An 18,153-nucleotide genomic window follows, 5' to 3' on the forward strand; every position below is an offset into this window, starting at 1 on the left:
GAAGAAGGGGAAGCTTTATAGTTTCAATTCTGCTGGTGGATGCCACATTGGGTACAACCAATCATGTGTTGCTGTTCATATGGGGATACTTTTTAGAACCATAAAGACACTGGAGGTAGGAAATTCTACCTACAACTGGGTATATTAAAAGTGATTTACAAATGGATTAGTCCCTTTAACAATTTTCAATACACCCAAATTGTGCATAACATCTGGTATAAACAGTCATGTAGGTACCATGATTTCTGCAACAACATATTCTTGTTATATACTACAATTGCATTCTTAGTAGTTAGAAGCAAACAGTATATATCAGTAATACTCTGAAAACTGTTTTACTTTTTCTTTTAATGTGTTCTCACAGAACGTAATGAAGAAAAACCAAGTGCAAAGATTATTGGTATATGTCCATCCTTGCATAAAACTGGATATCTTCGTCCACACAGTTAATCCTAGAATCTTAAGTTTTCCAGATCTATACAACTGCCTTGACAGCTGCAATTCTAGTGAGACACCAGAGACTTTTATAAATGAAACAGCAAGGAATCCCTTAAAAAATACACAATACAGACAACTATTACTTCTGAAGAAAAATCATTTTGAAATAAGTATCTATTAGGGCACTCAAAAAAACAAAAAAACAAAAACAAAAAACACCAGAAGCAAACAAAAGACCCATAACAATTTCACCAAGCCATCAGGTATTACTGGCCAACTCCTACCATTCAGATTTTTAACTATTTCATCTACATACATCAAGACCTAGATTCCAGGATCTGAATGAGTGGGAAAACAATGACATTAATGCACACAACATAACAAATGCATTGTACTAAAGAATTCTACAGTATGGGAGGGAGGTTGTTTGCTAATATTGAACAGCACATCATGCACACTGGAGTAGTAAACAGCATTTTGTAAGGAGAAAAAGGATAGCACCAACATGTTAGCTTTAATTATTCCAACAATTCTAAAAGAAAACTAGGAAGCCTTTAATGTCTTGTGAAAACATGGTTAGCGTTAGATGTAGGCAACCTTTCTATTTGTTTAATAAGCAACAAATTTTGTTCAATGGCAATCTGAAAAGCCACCGTCTCATACATACAAAGTGGCACCTGCCTTCTTGCAAGATTGGCTGTCACTACATATACCGCTCATCCCGACCAACTCTGGCATGGTGGCTGTACTGTTCGTATTGTAACAATGAAATTTTTTAATCAAGGGCTAGCCAAAACAATCACAGTTACAGTATGGAAAATTAAGAGCTGCACAGCAAGGACAGGATACAGAGGTGGAATTCCAAAGGTCATCTTGGACAGGTCTGCTTCCCAGCACCATCAGTAGCAGCTGCCCACAGTTTTGCTGTAAGAAAAACCTCTAAGCATAGGAGTGCTATTAAAGGGATGTTTTTACCCCCTGAAAAAGGGCAGGGTGGGGGAGAGGGAGAGTGTAACCGTGTGTGAGTGGAGGGGAGGAAATTTATGAAAGCTACTTCTACCCTTTACATAAAGTTATCACTAATAAGAAAGGCAAAAGGTGGAGGAAAGAAAGGGTAAGATAGGCAGAAATGGATAGCTTGGCCTTGCATCCCTAACAGTGTGTCTCTTCTTGTGCTCCAAGACTTAGAACTGGTTCAGACTGCTTTGTTAGATGGCTACCTTAGGATGAGTCATTAGGTTGTACTTTAAGCATAACTGTACTATGGCTACTGCAGGCAATCAGTTTTGATCATCCATGAGATTAAAAAAAAAGTAGTTACATGCAAGAAATACAAAAACATGTTTAAATACAAAGCAACACTACAACATATGGAAGTTGTGTATAAAAACTACTTAATGCAGTATGTAAAAAGCAAGTTCAGAAGTCCGTACAGAAACTTCAGTAAAAACTTTGGTGAAAGTGTAAAATTTGCACTTATTTAACACCTCTCCCAACACACAGTCCTACTTTTCAAGCTTTATAGTAAAGCAATCAATGGTGGCTGAAAAGAGAGTCATCTGGGTAAATGTAACACTGCATTTTTAGAACACTGTGGTTTTGCTGAATATTCCAACTTGCAGCAGCCTAAATTCACATTCAGACATGCAAATACAAGTGTCTTTAATCAGTTAGTAAATAGGAAAATCATCATTAACTACAGGTGCTCAAAAATTCTGGTGCAGCTAAAAAGGGAAAAATGTTAGTGTGGTTATTAAACAGAGTTAAAAAGGAGACTGTTCCATTATAGATTAACTTGTAATTTTTTTTTTGTAACTACCACTAAAGTTTAGCTTCTAAATTTGAAACCGTTTTTAAGGGTATTATGCTGTTTAGCTGTCCAGCCAGCCAGCTGGCCTACCCTCCAAGCATTCAGGAATCTTCCACTTGATGGGTCATCTTAACAAATCTTAAATGTTTTTGAAGGATAATGAGGCCCAATTCAATGCTCTGCTGATTTCATATAATCTAAGATTTCCAGTCACGACAATGTAACCTAGATTTTCCTACTCAAGTACTTTATTGCAAAATGCTTTGAATGAAAAGATACTAGGAAAAGGAGCAGTGTGGAGTATGTTGGCAGAATAAAAAAACAACAAAAATACCCTAGCTCTGAAATGAACAAAAAAAATCTGTTTAGGCCAGCATGTTATGTATCATTCCACAAACGGAGCAAGGATACGAGGATCTAATCTCCAGACAAATGTAGTATTAAAAACAATTTAAGTGAGCCACTTTGAAAACATTTTCATTTTACCAGATCAAAATTAAGTCAAGCAGAACTTCATTCTATATTTTTGTTCAAGTCAAATGCTACCCAATCTTTCTTAGACATTTAACAGTGCATATTATCTTTCTGCACAAATGTCTGAGAAATGCTAACATGGAACCTTAACCATAACAAGATTAAAATATTAAACCAAGATACATCAGTATATTTTGAACAATCACAGTTCACAGCACTTGAGGGATGGGGAAATGGTACCTTTCTGGAGTATTTTACCAATACAAGTATTAAAGTAAACCCTATTTATGCTATGACATGAGCCATTCTGCATAAAACACACTTCAACTTTCAATACAAGAATAAATTTTAAAATTCGTAAGTAGAAAAAAATAGTGACAGTTCTCAAAACCCTTTTGCATTTTCTTTTTTCAAATACTTTATGTGCAGAGCAGATGTCAGTTTAGCAAAGTTAGTTTTACAGTAAAGGGAGTTTGGACTCTGAAGCAGATTTTAATACATTAACTTAGAAGCAATATAGGATCTTCTAGCTCATAAAAAGGGATAGAGCTGGCCTGGCTTTCCCCAGAGTCAGAGTCATAAGGAGCATCTGGAAGCTCCATAAAGCTGTAGGCCAGTTGTTCATCTTCAGCATCTGATCGGATATAGCAGGAATTATTAGAAAATTCCTCTTCTTCTATACTGTTGAAATCCTGGGGGATGTATAACATCCCTGGATAGTTCCTGCTCACCAAGTCACTTGTTGTTTTAAGTGAAATTTTCCTAAATGCCATGAGATGCATATGAGAAAACTTGGAATATTTGAAACGTTTAAAGCCCAAGGATTCTATAGCAATTTTCCAGCTTTTCATCATCATAGCATGGCGATTCTGATGGGAAGAGTCAGGAGTGATAATAAGCAGCAATCCATTTAGTACAAGCAGTTCATGAGCTTTTTTGCAACATATCCATCGTTGATAAGGTGATGGGAAGTAAGAAAGGAGAAGGGAGAAAACCACAATATGGAATAATTCTCCAGGAAGAGAATCAATAGGATTTTTCAGCTGTTTCAAAAAAGCATCAATGGCATCTTGTGCAAGCTGAAGAGGCTGCTGAATCTGAAGGTTTAAGAAGTCACATTTGTAGACACTCTAAAGGACAAAACACAGAAACAATTATAAATTCTCAAGAAATTGGCTATATTAAAACCTAGTATTTGAAGTATGGTTGCATCCCATTTTTTAAAAAAAGTTAAAATTATAGGATTTCTAGAGCAATCAATTACATTTTATTTATTATTTAAAATATTTATATACCATCCTTCATTAAAAAATCCCAATGGTTTACATAATGGTTTACGTAATTCTTTAGACAATATAACCACAATACTATGGTTAAAAAATTCCTTAGTATAATTCCTTATACTTGATATAAAAATTAAAACACCAGTTAATAATTTAAAAAGTGGGTAAATAAAAAGGTTTTGGCCTGGCACCAGGACGAATACAGTGTCAGCGCCAGGTGCACCTCTGGAAAGCAAGTTCCATAATAAGAAGCTAGTTTTTATATATTTAATGATTTTTTCATTAACTAAGCAATCAAGATGCTTTTTTTTAGGTAATGCACAGGTATCATAGTAGGCATTCTCTCTTATGTGACAGAAAAGGGAAAATGCCTTCTAAAATGGTACTTGTTATCTGTCATTTTTTTGAACTACTTATATTAATAACAACTTGAAAAATACATCTTCTGCATGATTAACTAGAGGGCAACAGATTTTTTAAAAAATCTGTTTAAAATTGCAGCTCATTTTTAAAGCTAAAGGTGTCAAATGATTATAATGCTTATAATTATACAAAGTGAGGGCTACAATGCTTGTTCAAGTCAAAAGCTATCCAATCTTTCTTAGATATTTAACGGAATATATCTTTCTGCAGAGATATGTTGAACACATTGACTTATGACACTTGAAGAAATCTGTCAAAAATAAATTCATCTAAAGTATATGAACATCAGTCACTACTCAAGTTTTACTGTAATACAACTTCAGATGAATTTAATAGTATATTATGTAAAATATCTGGACATATTCACCAGAATTAATTTCAGAATGGTTATCTTGAATACACAACACTATTTAATTACTAGTTTTACTTTTTGTGATACATTGGAAAAGCTTAAAGTGGAAAGTAAAAAGCTTTAAAAACACTCAAACATTGCTAGTAACCAAGTGATCTGCTCTTGGGGATACACTGCCTTTGTTTCATACCTCAACAGCTGGAACAATATCAATGCCAACAGTCAAAAATTCCTCAAACTTCAAAAATGGATTAAAACAGCTACCAACATCAAGTAATCTGATCTTTCCTGAAGGATGTAGCAATCTAAACAGAGAGAAATTCAATCTGTGAAATCAACTTTTTAAAATAAATACCCAATTCTTATTATAGAAATACTATTATTATGTAGAATCTACATTTTTTTGAAATAGGAAACATGTTATAGCTGCAGTTTTACAGTTATGGATTGATGACAACACTCCCTTCCACCCCCACATCCCCATGTCAGATTGACTTTGCAACAAGCTGATGTTGAGACATTTGCAAAGAAGCCTTATCTACTACCTGTACTCTCCAGCATTCCCCCATATCCCTGATCTTTCAAATGTTTCCCTCTCTCCTTCCTACTGTACTTCACCTTGTAATGTTTCAGCTCCTGTGAAAAAGAAAGGTAGTTTCTTCCTCCCTCTACTATCAGGCTCTTTGTAGGGTGCTTTAAGGGGGAGGATCTCCATATGGGTTCCAAAAACAGAAAATAAACATCCAGAAAAAATAATATAAATAGATTCAACTGGATTTTGGGAAATGAGGCCTTCCAATTCTTGTGAGCTTTGCCTGAATCTGCATGTAATGCAAAAACTCTACAGTGTTTATATTGACACGTGCTTCTTTTAAGTAATGTCTTGTAGGGCCAACTGTGTATATATGTTTGAACAAGTCTGTCTATGCTGCGCTTAGGTACCATCACAAATAATTAAAAATGGTTTTTTTTATTTGTTTAGCACATTACATTCAGGCTATTTAAGGCATTATTTAGGAATTCAGCATTCTAGTAATTTATCATATGGCTACAAAGTATCCTAATAGTTTAGCATTGTGTTAAACGTGTCTGCATGCAGTATTTTCTTGTACCATACAGTCATATTAGACAACAGCCTCTTAGGAGAAATGCTATGAAAATAATGTTTGTTTATCCAGGTTCTGAAGTACTGCATACTTATAATACTTCACACATTAGCTCAAAAATACTTTTTACAATGTAAGGCTGGGATGATTGCTGAAGATGAGATAGGCTGACCACATTTAAAGAATAAAGTAACTCCTTCCCATAAGCATACCTGATCTCTATTAAATACTTACTCATCCATTACAGAACAATTGTTTGAACTTTCAGAAGAATCTTCTGTTTTTGCAGTTGACTGAACACTTGTGGATTGAACACCTTTAGAAGCAAGTACAGCTCTTTTCTCATCCTTTTCCAGTGCTTTCCGTTGTCCACCATTTTGAAAATATTCCCGAGAAACACTTTAAAAAAGGCAAAGACAAGTTATATTCTAAAGCACCTTATCACCCATGTATAAATATGGGTGAATAAAATCAATCATCATTTAGGCAGCATTAGTTTCACGTCACATCTAAAGTTAACAGTTATGCTTTAACAGTTATGAGATTGATCAAAACTATGCAAGATAGTGTCTTGAAACCATTTGTCAGTATTGCATAGTTCATTCAGTATCCCATACAATAACACATCTTGTTTGATACAGTTCTACCTATTTTACAATACCGCTCTCTTCCTCCCCAACCTTCATTCATGGCTCTTCTTTAACTGTATTCCCTATTTTATCTGTCACTTAGAACCAGCAATTAAACTGTAGATTCACAAATTCAAGTGCTTTAATTTGATTGCACAAACAAAATCCATGAATTTCATACCACCACATTATAATTTCTACTATTACAGTGCTCTAGTATCAACTACCTTTGCTTTAGAAGCCAGGATATATTTTCATATTTATTACATTCATATCCTGCCTTATTTTTTCCTGCAGAGAACCCAAGGAGGCTTTCATCATCTGCTTCCTCAAGCAGATGAGCTACTTGTATAACTGGAGCAAACAACTAAGATTCTTTTTAACATTCTCAGGTCTACCAGTACATAGTTTTAATCCATGCTTCAGGTTGCTCTTAGGGATGTGGCTTGGAAGCATTTGGCAACAGATCTTTCATCAGAACTTGCCCCCCATTTGTTTAACTAGTACATATTTCTGTTTGGTTTCTCAAATGTAAAGATGGTTACATACATTAAAAACTCAATACCCAAAATCTGAAAGCATTATGCAGAGGAATTAGGTTCTATCTAAGTGTAATTGTACAATTTTCCAGCAGAGATTTAGAAGGCAAATTTGTAACCCAAGTTTAAATGTTCTTGTTAGTATAAGGCCATGCAAAGACTTACCTGCAGCACCATTCAATGCGGCCCTCTCCTTCAGAAGTTTTAGTCCAATGATTATCTGCCAGGTTTTTCATTGCCTCAGCATATTCACAAAGAGTTTCTTCATCTTCACAATGCTCACGCCAGATTTTATCAAAGTCTCCCACTAAACAAATACACACACAACAGGGGTATAAATCATGAGGGAATGGCTATCACAGCCTAGAATATGAAATCCCTACTGTTCCAGCCTCTATCAGAATGAGGAAGTACCCTCACTGTAGCTATTTAACAGCAAAATCAGAACTTTACACAGCAGCTTAGTTTTCTATGTACATTATATATTACCCCAAGAAATGCAATTTAGATCTCCATCTAGTCATACAGGAATATATATGAAACCTCATTTAAAGATTAAAAAAAGAATATTGATCTTTGGAAGAAAACATCTCTAATATATTTGTGGAGAACATATATTTTCACTTCATATACCACATACAAAAAGACACCTCATTTAAGTTAATGGGGTAAAATAGTGAAAGCTTTCACAATTTTCTCTTTTGGAAGCCATTTGAGAGTCTTTTCCACAATATTTTTAAAGGAAACATTATATTGAAGATGTATTGTCTTTGACCTTTAAAGTTATTCAGACCATTAGATGAGCTCAAGTTCCTATATTTTCCTTACTGTTATGGTTAAGAAAGAGGATACAGTGGCTTTTACTCTACATAGTAAGTTATTCACAGAACTCAACTCTTTCCTTTCCTAGCATGTATTGCTACCAGACTCACTTAAAGGTGGGAGCATCCATTAGGACAGCTGAAAAGAGAAAACTTGTTAACTACATTCTTGGTCCTAATGCTTCCTTTTCAAGCCCATACTAGGGAAGTGACATTCATCATGGGCAGATTCTTCTGAAGTAAAATTCTCCAGAGACAGAAAGTCAATCCTTCCTTATGAAAGTGTTTGCTTGTTTTTATGGCTCAGTAAGCAAACTACAATATCAGATTACTAATAAAACAAACTATTCCCTGTCCAAAATTGAAGCTTGCTCTAAGCACAATTTCCTGAACATTCTAAATATATTGATAGAACCAATATTGCAAAGCCGTACCTTGTCTTCTAAATAACTGATAGTTCTCTGACCAGTTCCTGTCTAGTAACCACTGAAGTGCTAAACCAGATGGAAAGCTACCAGTCTATAAAGTGCTGGCAGGGTCATACTATTTTATGCAATGCATTTGAAAACAAGAAACACTAACCTTCTATCTTATATATTCTTTCCCAACTGTCAGCTTTTTTTTTTGCCCTTAAGCCTTCTTAACCTGTTCCTCACAGAGAAGCCTCATTTTCTTTATGCAGTTTAGATACATTTAAAAGTTAAGTTGAATTGAACAGGGCCACAAGACTCCCTGGAGAAATTTCTTTTCCCAGGGTTATCAAAATGGGTGATCATGATAGGTAAGCTGTTAACATTATAGAACAAAAGGTATTTATAGGTTTTCTTCACCCATTCCAGCATAACTTTCCCCCACTGAATGCTCAAAAGTAACTTAGCAGATATTAAGGGATAATTAATAAGTTTCTTAAAAAATAAATCTGAAACTCCAAATTATTGCACAAGGTAAGATGCTACTTTGCTTTTAGCAGGGAAGGCTTGGAAACAACACTATAACTGTGTGCTTTGAATTTTAAACTCCTTTCAAATTTTAATGCTTCAGGTTATAGCTTCTAAGTTATACTACTACTTGTTGTACTACTAAGTTGGGACTGGTAGGCACTTGAAATCACTTTGATACTGACATGAATTTTAACTACACATGGACCAGGGTACACATTGTATTTCTTAGATTTCTACTTAATTTTATGAAGCAAGGCATATTTAAGCAACTAAAATGGGTGCATTACTAGCTAAATCTAGAAGAGTACAAATAAACATTTTTCCAAAAGAAATATTTATGAGTACAACTCTTCAGGCATGTCTGAAGTAATGTTAGTAGTTTTCAGCACTTTCACTTCCCTTTTAATATTTAATAAAATAAGTGGTTTATACTGTTGAGCTGCTATGTCTTAAGATATTTCTAGGTATTTCTAGTAAAAAAAATTCCAAATCTTTAAATTTTCTTGAATATAATATTTAGAATGGTGTACCTTGAGTTATTCTCCACATAAATATTTCAGTTCAGCTGCTTTTTTTCTAGTTAGGGAAACATTTCAGATGTTTATAACATGTTAACATGAAACTTTTAAAGGTTTCTTTTTTAAAAAAAAATCCATGTAAATCAATCATACTAGACCAGGTCAGTATCAATTAGGGCAATGGAAAATTTCAGAAAACCTTGTACAAAGTTTACACCATTGCTAGTAAGGAACCTCTGAAATTACTACCTCCCATTGTGTTTGAATGGAAAAGTACAGCATTTTTAACAATTTATACATCGGTCACATATGAACAGTGAAGCATTATCTTCGAAGTTACACTAGTTTACTAGGCACTGTAAACACATCTCATTCATGGTAAGGCATTTATAGGAAGACAGGGAATGTGAAAATGGCAGAGAAAACTGCAATAAAATCAGTAAAAAAAGCAAGTGACACCTTATTGTTCCAGTGTTGTTATGAAACTACAACCCAGAGACCCATAAAGTCTGCTATCGCTGGCAACCCCACTCCCTCAGCTATTCATGCATCTTTCACAAGCTAGCACTGCTATCCCCTTCTCCTCTAAGTCATCTTGGAAGAGTTTCTCACTTCATGCCGGGCACTGAATCAGAATTACACTGCTTCTGGGCCCCAAAGCCTACCATTAACTGAAAGATTTCTGTTCTTCCACTAAGATGTCTGTACATGCCAGAGGACTTTGGATGGAAAGGTGTTGTGAAGTAACTGAAAATAGCTGGTGAGTAATCCATGCCACAGTGTGCATATGCCTGCTTCAGTCATATTGGCTCTTGTTCCCTTCCATACATAAAGGCTTTCATGCTTTTGTAATGTTATTTAGGTAACAGTGTACTTCTAAACAAAAAGACTGTCAACAAGGACAAAAGTTTAATCTAGAACAACTTCAAGATTTATGATGTATCTGTCAGCAACCCCCCACCCCACAAGCCAATATTTAAGTTTAAAATGTAAGACTGCCAAGACTTCTTTTCACTACCACCTTTCAAAGATAACAAAGGGAAACTATTCCTGCTGGGTTTTTAGAATATATAGTTTTTGGAAAAGCTACATATTATTAATTTCACTGTTGTGTACTCATGCCTCACCTGAATAATAAGAGAGAACTGATGTGTTCTACTTTGAAATGAGATTAAAAAGTACCTCTTGTCTTATGATGCATAGTTGGATTCCAAGAATGTACCATAGTAGCACATTCACTTGTGCACATAATAGATACAAGAAGACAGAATTGTGAATGTGTAATTAAAGGCAGAATATGAACTCTGACTATAACATGCATTCTTTATACCTTTCCATTATAAAGGCTTTTCTTTCAGCAACTAGGTGTTGAATTTTTCCATTTCTTAGATCAGCCCTAGGCTAGTAAACCTGAAAGTCTTGCAAACAAAAATTAAATGAGTGAATATATTTGTTATATTGCCCACTAGTTTTCCTGTGAAGGATATGGGGGCACATTAGAGCCTTAGAACCAGATATTAAAAACCACTGCAGATTTTTTTCCTGCTTGCTTGGATTTAGTAAAACTTCATTAGAAAAACCTCAGGACCATTAGGCTACCATTAATACAGTTTTACTGCAAACCCTCCCCCCACTTTTTCTTTGCTTACAAATTCTGGAGCTAGAAAAGGCCTATCTACAATTTGCATAAAATGCAGAAGAACAAAAAGAGCACAATCTGCAGAAACTAATATGTCAGGAGAGGAAATTTCTTCATCAATGAAGTTCACAGGAAACTCTTGCAACCTTTGTGAGGAAATAACTGTTTTGTAACTTATTTATTATTAATTGAATATGCATTTGTAAATATATATCCATGTATTACATAATGTATAGAGTTAACAAATTTGGCATTTGTCCCAAGGATTTAAATTTTAGGTAGGGGAGGGCATAACATACACAAAGAGAAGGAGGAGAAAGGGAGGTAAGGATAACCTTGAATGAGTGCAAGCAAATGCAGTTATTCCCACTTGGGCTTCATTTAATTGTGAACCAGAACATGAGGGCCACAGCATTTTACCAGAGTTATTTCACATAGCTGAAATAGCTCTGGAAAATTTTAGGCAAACTAGTCACCCCAAAGCCACTTTTGAAATGTATATTTCTTCTGCTGCCATGTGAAAAGGTTTTCTATCCTCATTAATACACAAATAGCCTTTAATTTTAGGATATCTACAATTCCAGGACTGACAAGCCATCTATTACAAGAGCAATAAACTATATTAGCATAACACTTAATTACCTTATTAGATTCCCTACACAAAGTGGATGATTCTAGTCAAGGCCCTCTTAAGACCAATTTTTCTGTCAGCAGAATTTCCCCTAGCACAAATGTAACAGAGTTATTGCATATATTTTCAACTGGTATAGTATATATTTTAGTAAAATGGGGTTTGCTAGCAAAGGAAAACCTATAAACATACTTATAATAAAGAAAAGTTATATGCATAAGATAATGATGACAATGTAGCTTGCACACACACACTTAGAAAAGTACCACAGATAGCATTAAATGTATGAAATTAACAATCCTATATTCATCTACTGAGAATAAGTTCTACTAAACTCAGTGAAGCTGATTTTTAAGTCAACTTGTATAGTAGTGTGCTGTAAATAATCAGTTCAACAAATACTGTTACAGACTACCCTAAAAAGCAAAAAAAAAACCCCCAAAAAACCCTTGTCTTCCCTAAATCCCATTCCATATTATCTCTCCGAGCAGTCTTTTCTCAATTTTATAGAAATCATATACATACACCCAACACTAGCAGCATAATATTTTCTTGACAGCTAATACATGATTTCTAGAATCATAACCCAACATACAGCTATACACAGCTATCCTAGTATAGGTGCCATCTCTTATACCTCACATTTTCTTAGGATGGACCTTAGGATGTTGACATGCATATCCATCATTTAAAAAGGAACGTGGGAACAGCACTGAGCAGGTGCTTACAAGTTCTACCTATGCAAGCCAAAAACTATAATCAGTAGCCATTCTCCTGAGCAAGCCCCCATCCCCTGACAGGGCAGCATATTTATTTACTTATTTTTCTATTTATATCCTGCCTTTTTCCTACAAAGGGCTCAAGGCAGCTTACACCTCCTCCTCCAACTTATCCCCACAACAACAACCCTGTGAGGTAGGTTGGGCTGAGAGTCTGTGACTGGCCCAAAGTCACCCAGTTGGCTCCATGGCTGAGCAAGGACTAGAACTCAGATTGTCTGAGTCCCAGTCCCATGCTCCTAACCACTACACCACAATGGCTCTCCATATTAGGTTGAATACTCCTGCCTGTAAGTTCTCCAAGCATTTCCTGTGCAGGCCACCCTGGTCTTAACAAACAGAAAGACTGGTGGAAAGTGACTAGTTAAGACACAACTATATGGAGGCCACTCTGAGCAACTTCAGCCCAAGGTGTCCAACTTTCCCATTTCTCTTTCCTGCTACAGAGAAAGAAAAATAGGCAGTAGGTGAGGCTTCCTGGTTTAGCCCTGGGTGGCCAAGATTCTCTATATACCTTGGCTGCACAGCAGTCAAACACACTCCAGCCAGTCAACACTGCAGCTGGGGATATGACAGGGGCTGCCACACAATTCCAATAGGTTCGTGGCCCATCTTCCAAGTTTCAGAGTTGGGATGATGGCCAGTTCTGTGCTACACTTGTCAGAGGGCAGTGTCATACTTGGCATAGCAAGTAGATTTGTCAAGACCTGCCTGAGAGCCTCTGAAGACCCTTCATCTTCTCACTTTCCATGTGCACATTGAGGAATGGAAGAAGAGGGAATTCCGTAACTGTTTTGTAGTCTCACTTGTGTGCCCTTTGCTATTATTACTGCATTACATTTCTACAACCCCCATAGCTGAAGCTCTCTGGATGGTTCACAACATTTAAGTCACCCATCTAGATTTCAACCAGACCCGACCTTGCTTAGCTTCCAATATCAGGCAGGATCAGACACTTCAGGCTGAAATAAGCTTCCTAAACAACAGAATAAATTAAGAGCATTCTCTGGTGTAGCAAAGCTGGAATACCTTCAAGAGAACAATATCCATTATGTTCTAACACATTTTAGAGCAAGCAGCACTTTTTCAAACACAGCCTGTAAATATGTTGTGAATCCATTCACCACTTTTACTGTGCAATTTTCCTCATTTCCCCCTCATTCATTTTCACTATGCCTTTGCAGTTGTCGGGATATAATCCCAGTTCTAGGAGAAAGGAGCTGAGATCTAGGAGACAGCAGCTGGAGTGCGACTTGAATGTCTGCTTGGATTTGAACGTCTGGATGCAAGTAAGGCACCCTTCTCAACACTTTTTTTTGTTCATGCCCACTCATGCCAACTAAATTCTTGTGGAAAACAACTTATATTATCCCTGCAGCTATCTTTCAGGCATTCCAAATCAAATCAGACTTTTTTTGGAAAGACCTATAGGAAAACTTCCAGACTTTACAATCTAGGCAACAATTTACCTTACATTCAGTACACAAGTTAGCTGGATGATTCCTTGTTAAGATTCCTGACCTACTGTTAATACAGCTTATAAGAGCGGATAGATTTAAAAGAAAACACTAGAACCAGTGTGTCATTTGAAATCCATTTGGAAAACAGAAGTCCGTATTTTAACACAGAAGTGGACCACTTACTCTGGAAGCCATGAAGAGTAATTCAGAGCCACCCAAATGGAACGACATGCCTTCAGGAAATACCTCAAAACATATCCTTTCCTTCTCTTTTCCCACCCACTTTGAGGATTTTCCGTTTTGCTATTTTTTCTGTGGCTGCTCTCCATTCTTAAATGGAAGGGGCCATAGGCGACACCATGTCCTCCCCCAAGACCCAGGGCCCAAAGGCGCTACTCATTTGCACCACGCCCACGCAGCGAGGGGCCTAGAGGGAGAGAAGAAAGGGGGCGGCGCCCGGGCCCGACTTCCCCACCAGGCCCGGGCTGGCCCTGCTTCCCCAGCCTCCCTCAGGCACTACAGGCGGCTCTCCGCAGCCCCCTGCTCTGTCCTCGGCTGCTTCGGGAGCGGCGGGCGGGAGCAGAAGCGGCGAGCCGGCCACGGTTACCTTCCCGGTATTTCTTGCGCAGCCGCCGGTGAACGCTCTTCACCACCCCGGAGAGCTTCTCCTGCTGCAGCTTCCGCTCTTGTTCCCGGGGCGGCGGAGGCAGAGACGGGACGGGGGCAGAAGCACCGACGGGGCCCCCGAGCTGGGTCCCGGGCTCAGGCTCCATGGTGATGGCGCCGGCGCTCCGCCCCCTCCGTGGCCCGTCTGACTCCTCCAGAAGGGGGCGGAGGCCGCGGAAATCGGTCTCTATGGCACGGCAGGCAGGGCTCAAGTTTGCGGGTGGGTGTGATCATGTGACCGGGCGCCATCTTCCCGCGGCTCTCTGGGAAATGTAGTCTTGTAGCCTCACCACGGCTCTGAAAGGTGTGTTTACCCTCGGTTCGGTCTCAATGTTGTGCTGCGTTCAGTTCAGCCCCCCAGAAAGGGTATCCGAGGAGGATGGCAACAAGGCTCGCCTGAGCATGAAGGAGAAGCAAATTCCCAAAATGCATACTAGCCACAGCGACTTCAGTAGCATTTGATATTTTCCTGCCTCACCCCCTTTTCTTTTCAAGGACATATGTATTACTTCATCCCTGTCAATTTTCTTACTGAGCATTGTGTAAGCGTATATAGCACAACTCTTAACTCGTTCAAGGGGCGTGAATTTGATGGGGGTAGTGACCAGCTGGACTGCTAAGTCCATCACAACTCAGCAGATAATGATTTATATACCCTTTGCAACAGGTGCCATTTTTAGTTACTCGTTTTATTTTAATCCATTTTGAAAGTAGCACTATCAATTTCTTGCTTTATTTTAATAAAAAAGAGAAGGAGAATAGTGAAATACCATTGAAATGGAGTATTTTTCCAGGTTAGAGAGAAAAATAGTGTTCCAGTTTGTGCCGCTTTAGGAAGATGATAAAAGGCACAATCCTATGCATCTTTCCACAGGAACGTGGCCTACAACTTCCAGCTTGGCTGAGAACTGCTGGGAATAGCTCTTTTCTTTAATAAAAGTGATAAAATGACATTATAGGACAATATAATGTGAAGTTACATATGTAGGGAGCTATTGAGAGCAGCTGCCTCCATCCTCATATTTCTGGGCAGTAGTTTTCCACTTTGCTCTAGATCCAAGATGTGTGTTACCCTTTTCTGCCAGGGTTGCTGCAGCAGTAACCTCTACAGCATGCATTTCCCTGTATTATCACTTCTCACTGTCTGAAATAACTTCATCAGTTGGACACATACCCATCATTAGAATGCACATTAAAAACTGGGAACTGTCTATCAAGCTGCAGAACACAGAAGTGCTACAAAATGACTAAATGTTACAAAACTATTAGTCCATAGTATTCTTCCCCTCCTGCTCCCAATTATCTCCACCGCAAGAACCCTCTGAGGTAGGTTGGGCTGAGAGTCTGGATCTGGCTCACAATTACCCAGCTGACTCTATGGCTGAGCAGCAAGATTGCCTGAGTCCCAGTCCCTTGCTCTGAACCACTAACCACACCTGCTGTCCATTAACAAGTTTCTGGGAAATAAGCTTCAAGTTTTATCAACTTTAGCAGATCCACTATTTAAAAGAATTACTCTAGACTCAGTTCATCAAACATGTAACTGTTAGGAGAAAAAGAGGCAAGCTAACCAAAGCAAACCCTAACCCTATTCCCAGTGTGAAAGATATATGTATTTGCTCTGCTATGTAAGAGGCACTTACTTCTACAGGAAGTATTCCACATCAGAAGCTCTTCATGCCTTCACCTGCTAAGGAAAGGCAGGTACTATCCAGGGCCTTTTCAGTGGCAGCCTTTCACCTCCAGCATTCTCTCATCCAATAGGCTGGTTTGATGCCAACTTTTTTATTTTTTTCAACACCAGATGATAATCATTTTATTGATGCAGGCCTTTTTTCAGAATGCTTTGAATTACTTAAGGATCCCTTTTGTATACTGCTTTCTATCTTTTTAAGTTACTCTGAGTGGAATTGTGCTTTTAGTATATCTGAAAGCCTCAAAGTGAGCTGAAGTTGGGGTCAAAGTTATATTCATACTTACTCTTGCTTTCACTTATTCCATTAGCTGGTTTTGTCAGTCTGATGAACTGGAAAAGGCCAGGAAAGATTGGACAATACCTTTTTACTGAGCTAAACAGATAGCATGGTTACATACTCAAAGCACATGGTTGTATAGCAACTGGGACACCTGGACTAAATGACCCATTTATTCCATCAGTGAGTTGGCCCACAAAGCCAAAGATTTAGACAGCATGGACTTGTGGGTGGGGAGGTTTACATGCAAATACTATATTAGACTGTGATTTGTCAATTCTCTTATTTTTGGAGTACTTTTGGTTTTTTCTTTCTGTTATGCTCATTTATATCTGAAAGATAATACTGTAGGCTAAATTACCTCATGACAAGTGAAGAAGAGCAATCCCATTACTGTCCTATTAGATTGTCATGCATCTCTTCTTTCTCACACCTTGTCCCTGTGGAAAGTAAAGTCACTCTGGGCATGTGGGTAAAGTGAAAGGAAAAGCTTCATGTGCCAGGTTTTTCCCCATACTAATTTTCTGTCTTTGTTAAATGTGCAAGAGCAATAATATGAATAAACATTATTGTATTTTAAATCTTTGTGGGGTTGTTAAGTTTTATTTATATTTTATACTGTAGTTTTCAACACACTATATTTTTATTGTGCTGTATGTTATGGTTTTAATTGTGAACTGCACAGTTTTGGCTACAGGAAACTATAGAAAATAAAAACAATAAAATGGGCAACCCTTGTGTGTTTTGAAAGACAAACTAAGGAAGATATGTTTGGCACCTTTTACAGGCAGGATTCTAAGGTCTTTACAGCTCCATGAATATCAGAAAGCCAACATGTGCACCATTCTGTAATTCACCTGTTATATTCCTGACTAGTCCATCTGCCTTTAAAATCACAGGTGTCCTGCCAGAAGGGGAAAAAACACTGGTAATCTGGATTATTAGGTGTCTCAGTTGTGTCTGGTTGGATGTTGTTCTCCATATATTTAACAAGAACATCATTTCAAATCTGCATTTAGAGCAGTGTTTGCATACTACTGTATTTAGTGCATTGTCCATTTATGTACTACTAGATTTTCTCAACTTTTTTTGTAGTTAGTAGCATAGTCCAGTGGCTAAACATCTGAACAGTGAACTAGAAAGTTCTTCCTAATATCGTACCTCTTTGAATAACTCATTCACAGTGTAATGTCTTCTTCTTGTTGTTGTTAGTTGTGAAGTCGTGTCTGACCCATCGCAACCCCGTGGACAACATTCCTCCAGGCCTTCATCTCTTCCGCTATCCCCCAGAGTCCACCCAAGCTCACACCAACTGCTTCAGTGACCCCATCTAGCCACCTCATTCTCTGCTGTCCCCTTCTTTTGTCATCTATTGTTCCCAGCATTAGGCTCTTCTCCAGGGAGTTTTTCCTTCTCATTAGGTGGCCAAAGTATTTGAGTTTCATCTTCAGCATCTGGCCTTCTAAAGAGCAATCAGGGTTGATCTCCTCTAGGACTGACTGGTTTGATCGCCTTGCGGTCCAAGGGACTCGCAGGAATCTCCTCCAGCACCACAATTCAAAGGCCTTAGTCCTTTGGCACTCAGCCTTCCTTATGGTCCAGCTTTCACAGCCATACATTGCAACTGGGAAAACCATAGCCTTGACTATACGCACTTTTGTTGGCAGGGTG

General features: G+C 37.9%; 1 protein-coding gene and 1 long non-coding RNA gene across 6 annotated transcripts in view; one reads left to right on the plus strand and one right to left on the minus strand.

Moving 5' to 3' along the window:
* LOC123019858 overlaps positions 1 to 18,153 on the plus strand; it is a 38,804-nt gene that overhangs the window by 2,152 nt on the left and 18,499 nt on the right. Inside the window, exons 2-3 of the long non-coding RNA XR_006413970.1 lie at positions 10,033 to 10,094; positions 13,568 to 13,672. This is a non-coding gene — a long non-coding RNA (uncharacterized LOC123019858). The remainder of the gene's footprint in view (positions 1 to 10,032; positions 10,095 to 13,567; positions 13,673 to 18,153) is intronic.
* Positions 332 to 14,664, minus strand: BMT2 (base methyltransferase of 25S rRNA 2 homolog). 5 transcript variants are annotated; one of them, XM_044422968.1, is made up of 6 exons: positions 14,451 to 14,539; positions 11,616 to 11,695; positions 7,220 to 7,361; positions 6,121 to 6,285; positions 4,971 to 5,085; positions 332 to 3,852 (listed from the first exon to the last, which is right to left on the minus strand). In XM_044422968.1, the coding sequence occupies exons 3-6, from the start codon at positions 7,288 to 7,290 to the stop codon at positions 3,223 to 3,225; spliced, it is 981 nt and encodes a 326-aa protein (XP_044278903.1). In that variant the 5' UTR covers positions 7,291 to 7,361; positions 11,616 to 11,695; positions 14,451 to 14,539; the 3' UTR covers positions 332 to 3,222. The 5 variants fall into 5 exon arrangements, with proteins under 5 accessions (XP_044278903.1, XP_044278899.1, XP_044278902.1 ...); XM_044422964.1 differs by lacking the exon at positions 11,616 to 11,695 and having other exon boundaries at positions 14,451 to 14,664; XM_044422967.1 differs by lacking the exons at positions 11,616 to 11,695; positions 14,451 to 14,539 and adding an exon at positions 14,027 to 14,443.

This window comes from Varanus komodoensis, unplaced genomic scaffold, assembly GCF_004798865.1.
Source record: "Varanus komodoensis strain SLA01 unplaced genomic scaffold, ASM479886v1 scaffold13_1, whole genome shotgun sequence".
NCBI lineage: Eukaryota > Metazoa > Chordata > Lepidosauria > Squamata > Varanidae > Varanus > Varanus komodoensis.

Excerpts from the sequence above, each read along its gene's own strand:
- BMT2 (XM_044422964.1), bottom strand. The coding sequence starts at position 14,616 with ATGGAGCCTGAGCCCGGGACCCAGCTCGGGGGCCCCGTCGGTGCTTCT. Across the intron at positions 7,362-14,450 it reads GCGCAAGAAATACCGGGAAG|TGGGAGACTTTGATAAAATC; the intron begins GTAACCGTGGCC and ends GTATTTGTTTAG. Across the intron at positions 3,853-4,970 it reads ATATTGTTCCAGCTGTTGAG|AGTGTCTACAAATGTGACTT; the intron begins GTATGAAACAAA and ends TTTGTCCTTTAG.